The 14,778-nt window shown below is 46.5% G+C and overlaps 4 protein-coding genes across 4 annotated transcripts; 3 read left to right on the top strand and 1 right to left on the bottom strand.

Moving 5' to 3' along the window:
• Positions 1–5,482: 5,482 nt before the first annotated feature.
• Positions 5,483–6,607, top strand: LOC147966166 (protein FAR1-RELATED SEQUENCE 11-like). Its single transcript, XM_087527126.1, has 3 exons — positions 5,483–5,659; positions 5,743–5,808; positions 5,894–6,607. Exons 1-3 carry the CDS (start codon positions 5,483–5,485, stop codon positions 6,605–6,607), a joined length of 957 nt encoding a protein of 318 aa, XP_087383252.1.
• A 99-nt stretch (positions 6,608–6,706) lies between these two features.
• LOC147966167 (protein FAR1-RELATED SEQUENCE 5-like) lies at positions 6,707–7,444 on the top strand. The gene has a single exon (XM_087530740.1). It carries the CDS (start codon positions 6,707–6,709, stop codon positions 7,442–7,444), a length of 738 nt encoding a protein of 245 aa, XP_087386866.1.
• Positions 7,445–7,507: 63 nt separating this feature from the next.
• LOC147966168 (uncharacterized) lies at positions 7,508–8,116 on the top strand. The gene has a single exon (XM_087530741.1). The coding sequence runs from the start codon at positions 7,556–7,558 to the stop codon at positions 8,114–8,116; it is 561 nt and encodes a 186-aa protein (XP_087386867.1). The 5' UTR covers positions 7,508–7,555.
• A 1,413-nt stretch (positions 8,117–9,529) lies between these two features.
• On the bottom strand, positions 9,530–11,651 carry LOC147966169 (uncharacterized). The gene is made up of 7 exons (XM_087527127.1): positions 11,592–11,651; positions 10,897–11,506; positions 10,607–10,812; positions 10,320–10,520; positions 10,118–10,249; positions 9,927–10,039; positions 9,530–9,856 (listed from the first exon to the last, which is right to left on the bottom strand). Exons 1-7 carry the CDS (start codon positions 11,649–11,651, stop codon positions 9,670–9,672), a joined length of 1,509 nt encoding a protein of 502 aa, XP_087383253.1. The 3' UTR covers positions 9,530–9,669.
• Between the last annotated feature and the right edge of the window lie 3,127 nt (positions 11,652–14,778).

Raw genomic sequence — 14,778 nt, forward strand, 5'->3', positions numbered from 1 at the left:
ATTGTCAAAACTAAACCTGGCAATCTCATGCGCCGCCATGTTTGCCTGGCGATTGATCTTGACGATCTTGAAATTATTTGCAAGCTTCATAATGCTTCTTGCTTCCCTATTGAGATCAACAAAAGGGGACCTGTCAAGAAAATCATTTGCAAGAAGGGAGACCACAAAAGAGCTATCAGATTCTACAATAATGGGTTTATTGAGACTGATACCGACATAGAGCCCGGCAAGGCACGCACGAATCTCCGCTTCATCTACATACGTGCATGGCCCAATAAAAACTCAAGAAGAAAGGATGACTTGGCCCGTATGATCCCTGGCAATAACCCCACGCTAGCAGCGCCCATGCTCTCCACAAAGCTGGCGTCAACGTTAATCTTAAAGACCTCGGACGAAGGAGGCTGCCAAGTCCCTCGATTCCTTGCTGAAATATCGATGGCCTCTTGTACATCCACTACCCTCTTACCTTTCTTGCTCAAATCCGACTGTTTGTTAGAATGACAGGAAGTGTAAGATGCCCAATAGCTTTCCAGAAACAAAGCAGCAGAACAGACAGACTCCCTCCCTTTATGAAAAATAAGATCATTCCTTAAGTGCCAAGCTCTCCAGAAAATGAATAAAACTTGCTCACGGACATGAGAATTCAGCTGATCCAGAAGAACAAGGAGCCAATTTGGACATGGGAGTTTTAAGATCTTTTCTTCTGGAATATTCCCCACATCCCTCATAGCAAAACGAAGAGCACGGACCTTCAGACACATCACAAGAGCATGATAAATATTTGCGTCCTCAACGCCACAGATAGAGCAGATAGCACAGTCAGGTTGGTGGTGAGAAACTCTGTTTACCTGAACCGCCAAACTATTTGAAGCCGCTCGCCAGGCAAAAATCCTGATCTTTTGTGGGACATTCGTGTTCCAAATAATATTCCAAAGCCGTCTTTTCCCATCGACAGCACCACTGGATTGGCCCACATCTTCCTTGCGATCCTTAAGATTCATCGCGAATTTGTACGCGCTTCGAACAGAAAACAACCCATTCTTTTCAAAGTGCCACGCAACAAAATCACCATCCCCCGAAGACTGAATACGCATCTTTAAGATCTCCTCAGCCTCATGAGGATAGAAAACATGTTTTATCAAATTCTGATCCCAGTTTCTCGAGCCGCTCAAGAATAAGTCAGACACCCATTTAATCCTTGTTCTGCTCTTCCTTTCCAAAATTTTGAGGCCGGATTTCCTAGGCAGCCAATTATCTCTCCGAATATTAATATTTGTTCCATCGACCACTCTCCAAATAACACCTTGTTTAAGCAAATCCAAACCATGCATAATACCTTGCCATGTAACCGATGTCGACTATAGAAACACAGTGTCTAGTAGATGTCCATGGGGGTAATACTTGGCCTTCAACACCCTTGCAACTAACGACTCTGGGAACACCAAAATCCGCCAAGCCTGCTTTGCAATGAGAGCTTGATTAAACAGTCTAAGATCACGAAAACCCATACCGCCCTCTCCTTTTGGTCTGGTTAGTTTATCCCAAGCGAGCCAGTGTGTTTTCCTTCTATTTTCTTCATCCCCCACCAGAAATTCCTAATAAGTTGCGCTGGCTCTTCACAAATAGATGCCGGAAATTTAAATATACCCATTGCATACACCAGGAGAGCATGATTACTGATTTAATCTGAATTTCCTTCGCCCCGCTTGACGCATATTTTTCAATCCAGTCTGAGAGTCTTCTTAGCGCTTTATCTTTGGTATACTGGAATTTTCCAGCCTTCATTCTTCCTTCAGGCACTGGTAGTTCAAGATATTTATCCTCAAAACCCTCTTCAGTAATTTTAAGGACTACCATGATTGACACTTGATCTTCTAACTTGCAATTCTTCCCAAACAGAATCGAACACTTTTTGGACTTAATAACTGCCCAGTACCCTCCTCATAGACCGTCAAAATATTTTTAATGGTTAATGCTTGATCAAAGGATCCCTTAAAAATAGAAGGCTATCATCAGCAAACCACAAATGAGATATACATGGGCCATTTTTGCTTAAATGGAAATCCTTAAGAACTCCTTTATCACAGGCGTCCTGAAGTACTAATGAGAGGGCCTCCACCACAAACAGGAACAAGTACGATGGCAATGGATCCCCTTGCCTGAGCCCTCTGGATGGAACAAAGGAATCCAGAAGTTGTCCGTTAAAACGCACCGAGAATTTTACGGAGGTAACACATGTCATAATCCAATTTACCCACACAGGCGCAAAACCATAAAGCCCTCAGCATACTTTCCAAAAACTTCCAATCCACTCGATCATAAGCTTTTGCAAGATCTAACTTATAAGCACAATAAGCACCCCTATTATCCTTTAACATGCTTAGGGAGTGCATACATTCGAAGGCTATAAGTGCATTATCAGAAATTAACCTGCCTGGGATAAACACACTTTGAGTAGGAGAGATCATACCATCCAGCAGTGGCCTTAGCCTATTAACAAGGCATTTGAAAATAATCTTGTAAATGATATTACACAGACTGATAGGCCGAAAATATTTTATGGACTAAGGATTCTTTACCTTCGGAATAAGAACAATAGTCGTATCGTTAATCCCGTCTGGCATAATTCCAGTGATAAAAACTGTTGGATCGGCCGAACAATATCCTCCTTTATTAAACCCCAATTCCTCTGAAAAAATCTTGCTGGGAAACCAACTGGCCCCGGAGCTTTCAAAGGCCCAATTGCCCCTTCAAGATTACCTCGGATGGAGAAGTGCTGAACATGAAAAATTTTCGTCTCGTCAAGAAGAGCAAATTTGTTGTTAGCGTCATATCAACCAAGGTAGTATGCAATCTCCAAAATTGGTGCAAGAGAGTTATCTCATACACTCTACAGCCTGGAGCATCCGGACCTACACATCCGAGTTAGGGTAGATTTGATGTTTTGGACGAGATTTGAGTCCTTTTCCTCTACGGAAGTCTAACCACCTCATATATAGATGATAGGCAATTGAAAGGAGCCGGTTATTTGTGTCTTCTGTGATCACCAAAAGAAGTGTGCAGGGAGCGCGGTCGTGCAGCTAGCGCCGAGTGGGCGATACAGAGAGGCAGGAGCCTTCTGGGCAGTCGACGACTATGAGTCTGCGACCGACGACGGCGGCAAGCAGAGGCGGACAGGGCGAGGCCATTGGGCATTGGGGACGAGACTCACTGAAAGAGCTTTTTCATAGCGAAGTCACTCGAAGATCTGGCTCGATGTGTCTAGCATCGGGCGTTGCTGTTGTTGGGTCAAAGACATTGGGCATTTTTCCTTTTCTTTGGCGCATCTCTATTGTGCATGGTACATATGCCGGTCCGAAATTTTAGGGTGAGCCGCGGTCCATCCTGTCTGCCCTGTAGCTACGCAATGGTCTAGGCCATTTTGCAACAAAAAAAATTAAGTACAGTATGAAACAAAAAAATTGGTTGAGCAAGTTCGATTAGTACGCCTAATGTGTAGGATTAGCAATGAAGGAAACCTGCGAGCAAGCTAGCTATCCGAGTCGTATGCAAGCTACGGCATGCTAGCCATGCATGTCACTTACTAATCACCCGGCAACATACATTACAATTGAATTACTAATCTAACCGGACTACTCAACTGAAAACCTATACGCGAGTCCGCTACTAACTCGTCCGTCGAGCTGAAGTCGGATTCCGAGTCCAGCCGGGCTTTGCATCATACCCGCTCGAAAGTCTATATATACAAGAACCAGCTAGCATGCCTTGCTCCGCCAGCGTCCTTCGCTCCCTTTTGCAGGGGCCCCTTTGCATCTCCGGCCAACTTGCATCGGCCGCCCGCCTCCATCGCCTCCTTGTCTCCTTCGTCTCCCCCTTTCTACCCCAGCCGTGTCATGGTGAGGTGGGAAGCTCCCCCGGCGGGCTGGCTGAAGCTAAACTTCGACGGGTCTGTGTACAACGACGGGTCCGGCCGGGCTAGCATCGGCGGCGCCATCCGCGACTGCAACGGCCGCGTTCTTGTCGCCTTTGCCGAGCCGACGGAGCACTCGACGGTGGGCATAGTGGAGGCCAGGGCGCTCATCCGCGGGCTGCGCCTCGCGCTGAGTCGCTTCCGCGGCAGGCTAGTGGCGGAAGGAGACGACCTGATGCTGGTGGAGCTCCTCACCGGCGAGGAGACGCAGACGCGCGTACCTCAGGCCATGCAAGACGAGATTCTCATGCTGCTTGGGTGCTTCGCGGCGTACAAGGTCCAGCACATCTTCCGCGAGGGCAATCAGGTCGCCCACGTCCTGTGCAAGGAGGCGTATCAGCGGCCGGGGGTGTGGGCGGGCGGGATCGTGCCGCACGCCGTCTGGAAGAAGGCCCAAGACGATGTGCACGGCGTGGCGCACGAGCGGCTCTTCAAGAAGAAGTAGCGAGAGCATCGTCATATGTTGATTTCTTGAAGAATGGAAGCAGGCGAAGCGTACAAAAAGAAGCGGCGACATGGTGACCGGTTGGTGTTGGCTTGATGGGCATGATAAGCTGCTTGGTAGAGAAATGGAGATGGTCTATGTGGCCGGTGGAGTCGACCGGTTCACAAGATCCATGCGCGAGGACAAATTTATTAGCTTGTTTGTAGAAGTGCAATTGTTTCTACTCCCTCCCTCCTAGCCATTGTATGATCTAATATTTTTGAGATTGTACAATGCATGTGATTATGGATGAGTCTTCGATGATGCACCGCCATATTTGTATTAATGATGTTTATGTTCTTAGGGGCTTGCTTCGGTAGACACCCCCCCCAGGGCAGAATGGGCATACGAAAGAAACGTATGCCCATCTCGTATTGTACGGCTCTGCCGGGCATACGTATACGCGGTTGAAAAAAAACTACCCATCTGGTCGCCCGCCCGCAAAAACTACCCACGATCTAGGCCCGCCCCCGCCCATCTGGTCGCCCGCCCGCCGATCACGGTAGTTCCAAAGTGGCCGATCGCCGCCGTCCGAACCCCGTCCGAGGCCACCCTCGCCATCCCAACGTCGCCCGTCGCCGCATCTCACCGTCGTCCGCCGACGCGGACGTGAAGGGCCCGACGTCTGACACCGCCCTCGCCGCCCGAACCCCGTCCGACACCGCCCTCGCCGTCGCAACGTCGCCCGTCGCTGCATCTCACCATCGTCGTCCTACGCCGGGGACGTGAAGGGCCCGACGTCTGACGCCGCCTCCGCAGCACTGTCGTCGAACGCCGGCAACGTCTACACCGCGGGCCAAGGCTTGTCATCTAAACCTAGCGGGCATGGGGCGGGCATGATGGATAGAAGTGAGGGCTAGTTCATGCATGTACTGATTTAGGGTTTAGGGTTCATCAAAACCTCCCGCCGCAGCGCCTCCTCTACGGACTAGGGCATGATTTACAGAACTAGTGTTGCTTTGGGCATGATGCATTGTACTAAACCTAACACACGATGTTTTGCAGTTCTGTGAGTTTGGCGTGTTGACATGGACGAAGAATCAGCATTCGGGGGGGACGAGAATGGTACTGATAAGGTGACTAAGACCGATAACGATAATTTGAACGAAGATGATGACAGCAGCGACAACGATTCCGTCTCGTCATATGATATCTTACCTCCGGAGGATTTTGATAATAATGAACATGGCGCAAATAGCGACAACGTAAGTGGCGTATATTTTGTTTTTATTTTTGAATTTGCAAAGTATGGCATGGCTAACTATATATTTTGTGTACAAATTTACAGGAAGATGTGGATGTTGACAATGTGCAACATAGTTGGCAGGAATCATTTGCAGATAACTTGAGCCAGGTTAGTTGTTAGATGTTGTACATCGATCAATAGTATGATTTAAATGATAGTAATTGACATATATATTTTCAAATGAATGTTGTAGGAGGAGTCAGATGGTCCTGTACTTGATGACGATGAGGGAGAGATTGATATTGAGGAGGCTCAAAGGGAGCAGAAGATGCTTGAGACACATTGGAAGGTCATGGCTATGACCTTTCGGTCGCAAGGGGATGCATACATATTCTACAACAATCACGCCAGAGAGCACGGGTTTAGTATCAGGAAACAGAAGGTGAAACGAGGTGCTTCGGGAATGATACGGTACCGGCGGTTTCTTTGCTCCAGGGCAGGGAGAAGGCAGAGCAAGTTCATAACCATGGAGGGCCGCAAGCGCAAGCTTAGACCGGAGACTCGTTGCGACTGCGGTGCACATATGGTGGTGAAGCTGGACAGAGAACGTGGCGTTTGGTTCGTCGCATCATTCGTGGATGATCACAACCACGCGATGGCTCGGCCCGACGAGGTTTGTTTTTTGTGGTCACACAGACGGATTGGAGATGGCCAGAGGGCGGAGATATTGGCGATGGAAGCAGCCGGGATAAGAAAGCATATTATAATGGACAACTTCATCAGCAGATACGGTTCGTACGATAAGTGCAGGCTTATCAGGAGGGACATTTACAATCTTTGTTGCAGAGAAAAAACGAAGCTCATTGCAAAGGGAGATGCAGAGACGGCAGTTGGCATTATGAGGAGCAGGAAGGAGAAGGACCCTGAGTTTTTTTTGAGTATGTGCGTGACAAGGAAGGGCGATTGAAGAGTATGTTCTGGTGCGATGCACAGTCGTTGAGGGACTATCAGGACTACGGAGATGTGGTCGTGTTTGATAGCACGTAAAAAGATGAACAGATACGGTATGCCGTTCGTCCCCTTTGTCGGAGTTAACAACCACCGTTGCACCACAGTGTTTGGTTGTGCCATCATTGCTGACGAGACGGAAGGGACATACGTGTGGCTGCTGCAGACATTTATGAAGGCAAACTGTCAGGTGAAGCCAAAGTCAATAATCACAGACGGTGACGCTGCAATGATCCGGGCTATTCGGACTGTCCTTTCAGATGTTTTCCATCGTCTTTGCTCCTGGCATATCGAGAAAAATATGCAAAGGCACATGCATTACAAGTCACTGGATGAGTTCAGATCACTCCTATACTATGCCACCTCTCAAGCGAACTTTGAGCAGAGATGGAAAGCTTTCTATGATAAGTGGAAGACGGATAGAACCGAAGAGTGGCTTGACAGGATGTACAGGAAGAGGAGACTTTGGGCAGCTTCATATCTTTCCGATGGTTTTTTCCTTGGTATGCGAAGTAACCAGAGGAGTGAAAGCCTCAAATCCTGCCTTCACCTTCACCTGGACTACGGTATGACAATTGTTGATTTGGTGGTGCATTATGAGAACTGTATAGTTCGCCTGCGTGAGAATGAGGCGTACGATGACTGCGAGGCATTCCAGAAGGAACCACCGTCGGTTACTGAATATAAGGCCCTTGAGGAGCATGCCGCCAAAGTATTCACACCTGCTAATTTCTACATCCTGCAAGATGATTTGCATAAGATGGGTCAGCTGGAGATATTTGAGACGCTCGTGTGAATTGGGCGTCAAACATTCATGGTGACATGGAAGTATAACCACAAGTTCAGGTACAATGTTGTTTATGAACCAGGTAACTCAGAACAAACTATTACATGCAGTTGTCTTAGGATGGTTCGGAAAGGGCTGCCATGCAAACACATTCTGTTTGTTCTCCATCATCTGAACTTAACTGAAATACCAAAGTGTTGTGTCATGCATCGGTTGTCCAAACATGCGAGAGATGGGTTGCCTGTGCAGCGGAAGAGTGATATGTTTGGATGGGGTTGGTCAGGGCCATTGGAGAGAGAACGGTATAGTGCAATAACCATTAAAACCGCAGAAGCTGCTCATGTTGCAGCAAATGATCCCTTCTTGTACGACGAGTTGATGAAGTGTCTGGACAACATAATAGCGCAGAAAAAGATTTCAGAGGAGGAACTTATAACAAGTAGAAGGGATGCTATGCTGAAGAAGGAGGCAAGTCAGGCGCAACAAGTTGAGCCTGGTATTGGTGATCCTCAGAAAGTTTCGACGAAGGGTGCACCTAAGAAGGGGCGATCGAAGGGGGGCCCCGACGTTACAAAGAATGGTAGGCCAAAAGATTTTAAAGAGAAGAAAAGTGGTCCTTTGTGCAGTCTGTGTGGTCTCCCAGGTCATAACAAGGCTACATGCAGTAAGAACGAGAAGTGAGTTGCAACCTTTTTATTTTTGTTATGTTGCTACTTTGATTTTACCAACTATATTTGCTCACCCATTTCTTTATGTTTTGTTCAGGAACTGGGCGTAGAGACGTAGATTGGTTTGTAGGAAGAATAAAAGTGATCGCACGAGTCATGTCTGAATAACCTATGCTATTTTTATTCGCACATGTGTGCCAGAAAACTTAATTTGTACTGTTACGTGATGATTTGTACTGTTATGTCTGAATAACCTATGCTATTTTTATTCGCACATGTGTGCCAAAAAACTTGATTTGTACTGTTACGTGATGATTTGTACTGTTTCTATATGAAGTTTCGAAATTCTGTTTATTTGTACTGTTTGGAAATTATGTTTATTTGTACTGTTTGGAAATTATGTTTATTTGTACTGTTTCTATATGATTCCTAGGTGCATGCATGCAAAGATTGCGTACATTTTTTTAAATGAGTATATTTGTTCTGCACTTTCGTAAAAGTAAAATAATATTTTTTTTAAAATATTCAGAAAAAAAATATGCCCAACCACCGCAGCCGGGCCCATAGTGGGGAACAAATCATACATCCAAATCAAGCCCGAAAGGGGCGACTCGGGCGGCTGATAGAGCCCACTAATGGGCCCGGCAACAGGGTCCAACGGGGCTGCGGGCAGTGTGATAAGAGAGGAGTTCGAAAGAGGGAGCGGAGGCAGCTATTTAAGTCGCTCCTCGCGCCCCTCCGCTTCCGAGGTGGGACTAAACTGGCATGAGTTCGGCAGCGCGCGGGGGAGGGGAGTGAGCGTGGGCCGTGGGAGGGGGCGAGTGGCGCCCTGCCTCTATGGGCCAAACTGGGCCGGCCGGTGACAGCGCCGAAAACGGCCTCATGAGCCCTGCGGCGGCCGTGTGCACTGAGGGAGGGGAGTGGGCGTGGGCCGGGGGAGGGGCCGAGTGGCGGCGTGCCTTCATTGAGCTGAACTGGGCCGGCCCGAGACAGTGCAAAATAGGCCTCCTGAGCCTTGCGGCGATCACGTGCAGTGTGGGGCGCGATGGGGACGCCATTTTTAGTCCCACCTCGGAAGCCGGGGGGCGCGAGGAGCGTCTTAAATAGCTGCCTCCGCCCCCTCCAACGAGCTCCTCTCTTATACATGCCCGCAGCCCTGTTGGACCCCGTTGCCGGGCCCATTAGTGGGCTCTATCAGCCGCCCGAGTCGCCCCCTTCGGGCTTGATTTGGGTGTATGATTTGTTCCCCACTATGGGCCCAGCTGCGGTGGTTGGGCATTTTTTTTCTGAATATTTTTAAAAAATATTATTTTACTTTTACGAAAGTGCAGAACAAATATACTCATTTAAAAAAATATCATCACCCACAATGATGCAAATAAAAGTGACATTGAAAAATAGATATTGTAGCAAATACCGACCACGGCACATTTATTTAGTTGCGGAACATGCTAAACCATGCCACATTACAATATAGAGATGATGTCTTAATATGAAAATTGTATCAAGTACCGACAACGGCACGTTTATTTAGTGGAGATAATAGCCAACACCCCATCCTCCGACTCATTTCTTCTCCATGATCTTGAGGATCTTCTCTTTCACTACTTCCTTCGTGTTGCATTCTGAAAAAAGTATTTCAGCTAGAATGCGTCCCCTTGAAGCATTAACCTCATCTTGATCGAACTCAAATGTCCAATCATCTCCGTCCCAGCTTTGAACGCATTTCACCACGAAAAGACCACAAGAAACTCTGCAAGAAACCACAAGTCAATTATTGATGGATCATATAAGTACATACTAATTCAACATTTGCAACATACCCGTCTGTTTGTGATGGCATATCGTACTCCCTTATTGGCCAGGAAGATACGTCAGGATGTTTCGTTCCAATAAGAGCATTCACCTCGTTTGTATCATTAGCTATTTCTGCCCTCTGAAATAAAAATGAAAAATCCATATGAAGTACGTTTCGAATAACTATATATTGTTTTATGTATCGTTGTAAGCTTACCAGCTTAGCAATCTTTGCAAGAACTCTTTTGTTGCATTTACCAGTAGAGTTTAAAACTTGAAACTCTTTTTTCTTGTTGTGCATAAGAACTGTTATCCAATGACTTTCGTCCACATGAAAAGGAAAGTATGCCTACAACAAAGTTTATTCATGTTGGTGTACACACAGATGTACTACGAATGATCATACTAAACTGAAGTACCTTATATTTGATAACATACTCTTCAGTAACTCTAGACACCATTTTAGTTTGGTTTGTGAAATGATCCATAAAATGCCTCTTAGAGTTGTTAACCTTTTCATCACCACGAAGAATAAGCCAGTGGGACACCCAAGATGATAATATGTGACGGTCAGCACGAGGATTATGGGTCTGCATATGGTTGCAATAACTATTGATGACCTACAAAATAACATAACAGCAATACGCCTATTAGATAATTTATGTAAATGACATGTACAACTTAATAACTTAGTGCTAATACTTACACCGCCATGCAACCACTTCTTTGAAATGATGGCTTCAAGCATATCAGGTGTACATGTTTCCCCACCAATTCCCGTCATGTGCACAACAGTTTTTCTGCAAAGCTTCTCCGACTCTGGCAGTGTCTGGATATAAACCTTCGCGGCCTCTATGTGATCCTCATTAATGTAATCAGTACTAATCATAGCAGCTCTTATACCAAATAGACCTAAAATAGTAAGAAACAATGAGTTAATAAAGTGTGCATGTAAGGACAGAAGTATGTTGCAAGAATAAATTACCTAGCACTTACTTTTCTTTGCACGTTTACGTCCACCGTTCTGAAGAAAAGGTGAAAGACAATATTTTGACCGTTTCCTCTTGCGTTTCCCATCATTCTCCTTCCCATCATTCTCCTTTTCATCATTCTCCTTCCCATCATTCTCCTTCCCATCATTCTCCTTAGTGCCATTTTCTTTCGCATTTTTAATACGGGTGTTCAGACTATCCATACTAAATTCCTCAGATTTATCGGCGCTAGACCCGTCTGACACTTCATTCATATTCTTGGGGGTTGAAGTAATAGCTGGAAAGTCATTCGTGTCTACCGTCGCAAGAGATGGGTTGGGAGAATTACCATTATCCTCAATAACGAAGGGGTCGCCTTCATCTCCTGCACCAGGTGTGTTGTGATGCACACCTTTCTCACGCGCCAATTTATTCCCGTTCCCAGTGGTGAAGGATGCGTCCACCCTGTTGTCCATATCTTCTTTTGCAGGAGTTGATTGTACATCTGGCCAATATTTTGATGGACCATACTTCCCCACCCAGTCTTCACTATGCTCCACATACTCAATGTCATCATCAGACCCCTTGTTTGGCTTGAAGACAAGACCTTTCTTCTCCAGCTTCTCCACTACTATCTGCAATGACACATTAATTGCATTAACTACATGAATAAATTATGAATAATCCAATGTAAACTGAAGTACACATCACTCATATTACCTCAGCACATTTTTGAGGGAGAAGTCTAATTTCTTTTTGCATATCTTCGATGCATTTCATCACCTGATCTAATGTACTATCCCTGCTCGATGAAGCCTCATCTCTATTATCTTTCTTTTTGTGGGCACGATCTTCCTGCTCTAATTCTTGCTGTAATTCTTCCTCCGCCTTTCTTCCTTATTGAGCAATTAATGTCTGCCTGTACTTCTCACTTATCACGTCATCAATCTGTAACAGGTAAAATCAATTAAAATTTCTCAACATATAAATAGTAACTTAAGTGCATGTAGTACGAAATAGTAACACATAAATAGTAACTTACTGTCCCATTACCACGGCCGTATGCCGTGTCGTACGCGTCACGCTTCTTAGCCTCATCTTCTGACCAATTAAGCATCAATGGATACTCATTAGCTAATGGATCAAATGCCTCATCATCCAGTGGCTGCACTTCTCCCAAAACATGTACTGCATGAACATGAAGTATATTAGAAAAAAATCCACAAACTATAGTTCGAAAGAAACAAATATAACATAAGATTTACCTGTAGGAGCGCAAGGTTTCCGATCGGCCAAGTAAATTTTGTAAGATCTGATAAGGTCTTTGTGATGCCTTCCACGCAAACGCGTAACGTAAACGCATTCCAATTATATGCTTTGATGGCCTCCACATCGTGCACTAACTTGTAATAAGCATTAGGAACTTCTATCGTGGACTGCGGTGCAAGAACCGTGCATAGAAGAACCAGAACAATTCTACGGAGGAAATCATCATCGTATGTGCCACTGGCAACAATGTTCTCAATCAGGTCGTCTATCATCATTTCCCCCGTATTGGAATCTAAAAAGCGACTAGGCACCTTCACCTTCGCCTTTAACCCCCCTTTTCCTAGCGCTTTCATGGCATCTTTGCCCTTGTTCTGTAGCCCGAAAATGTCAAACACATCTTCGGTGCGCAATGATATCGCACCATTTTTTGATGGCATGATGAACCTTTTTCTGTCCAACGAATACGATTTAATAATGAACTTGAGCAAACATTTGCGCATGAGCACACTAGGTATCATCAGCATTTTTCCAAGACTAGTGCTTGCAAAACGCTTTTTCTGCCTAGAGTTTAGTTTGTTGACCAACAGACACCACTTCTCAACCGAACAAAAAATCTCTCCGTACTCCACCATCGCTACGAATAGGAGCAAAAAAAATGTTAGCTACTTTATATGGGCACATGATAAACATGATGAATGCATAGTACCTCGTGCCATGGGATCAGGGCCGGCCCTGGGGGACGACGGCGCGGTGGCGTTGGTGGCAGATGGCGTCGGTCGCAACTTGTAAATAATTTTAAAGTTTTTTTAGAAACACTATGATTTCTGAAAAAATCTTTGGTATGTAATACTTTGAGGTGTTTGGACTAGAACAGGTACGTGTGGTTTAAGATGCCATACTATTTTTTATACCATGGTTTTTCTGCTGTATATACCTAGAAATACTGAATTAGAATCAGCTGTCATGCATGCATAATTATGACCAAAACTATAGCAAAACTACACTATAGCCAAACACTTAGGTGGTTTTCACAGAACTAAGAAACACTATGGTATATACAGTGCATGTATCAGCCACTCATGCATGCATGTATTTACGCAATACTTAGTGCACTAACTTAATGAGTGGCACATGCAGCACGCTCTCAATCAACTAACAAACTCTAACTACACACTCTACTGATCTAGGACAAAAAATTCTACAATCAAGGTTATACATGATAAAGCACATGAAACATAAAAGTAAGTCGGAATCTGTGTTCACCAACTTGGGGCGTCGGCGTTACGTGGCAACGGGGGCGACGGCGTCGGCCGCAGATGGCGTCGGGGCAGTCGTTCTGTGGTGCGTCGGCGTGAGCTGGCGTCGGTGGCAGATGGCCTCAGGGCCGTCGCGGGCGTTGGGGCGGCGTCGGCGTGACTTGGCGTCGGTGGTGGCGGCGGCCGCAGATGGCGTCAGGGGAGGCGATCGTGGAGGCGGCGTGAGGCGGCGTCGGGGGCGGCGTCGGCCGCAGATGACGTCGGGGGAGGCGATCGTGGAGGCGGTGTGAGGTGGCGTCGGGGGCGGCGTTTGCCCTAGATGGCGTCGGGAGAGGCGCTCGTGGAGGCGGCGTGGAGGCGTGGAGGCGGCGTGGACTGGAGATCGTGGAGGCGTGGAGGGGCTTTGACCCCCGATAGATATGCATGTACGCGGGCTTATCCATTTTTTTTCTAAGAACCCATTCATTAGTTTTTTTCCCAATCATTAGTTGCATCTGTTTTTTAAAACAACCATTATCGAAAATACATTGATTGATAGATAATTTTTTTGACTCCGCCAAATGGCACGAAACTTTTTCCGCACGTTGGCATCACCCTCGACAGCACCCACGCCAGTTTGCATATTTTTCCGACGCTCGATGCATTTCCTAGGATTTTCCCTGTGTTAATGCCGTAAAACACTGGCCGGACGTGACGCAACGTTCGTTTTGTGTCCATTTGCGTTCCAACCTTGCGTGGGGCCCTACGTAGGCCGTGCCCGCATATCCGCCCACTTTGCTGCAATTGCATGCATGCGATTACGTACCCCCAGTGCAACGAGCTTCTTTTCTGTCTATCGGAGGGGGGTTCCCGACTACTTTTTTTTGACTCCGCCAAATGGCACGAAACTTTTTCCGCACGTTGGCATCACCCTCGACGGCACCCACGCCAGTTTGCATATTTTTCCGACGCTCGATGCATTTCCTAGGATTATCCCTGTGTTAATGCCGTAAAACACTGGCCGGACGTGACACAACGTTCGTTTTGTGTCCGTTTGCGTTCGAACCTTGCGTGGGGCCCTACGTAGGCCATGCCCGCATATCCGCCCACTTTGGTGCAATTGCATGCATGCGATCATGTACCCCCAGTGCAACGAGCTTCTTTTCTGTCTACCGGAGGGGGGTTCCCGACTACTTTTTTTTTACTCCGCCAAATGGCACGAAACTTTTTCCGCACGTTGGCATCACCCTCGACAGCACCCACACCAGTTTGCATATTTTTCCGACGCTCGATGCATTTCCTAGGATTTTCCCCATGTTAATGTCGTAAAACACTGGCCGGACGTGATGCAACGTTCGTTTTGTGTCCGTTTGCGTTCCAACCTTGCGTGGGGCCCTACATAG

This window comes from Triticum urartu, chromosome 6A, assembly GCF_056163025.1.
Source record: "Triticum urartu cultivar PI428250 chromosome 6A, HENAU_Tu73, whole genome shotgun sequence".
Classification (NCBI taxonomy): Eukaryota; Viridiplantae; Streptophyta; class Magnoliopsida; order Poales; family Poaceae; genus Triticum; species Triticum urartu.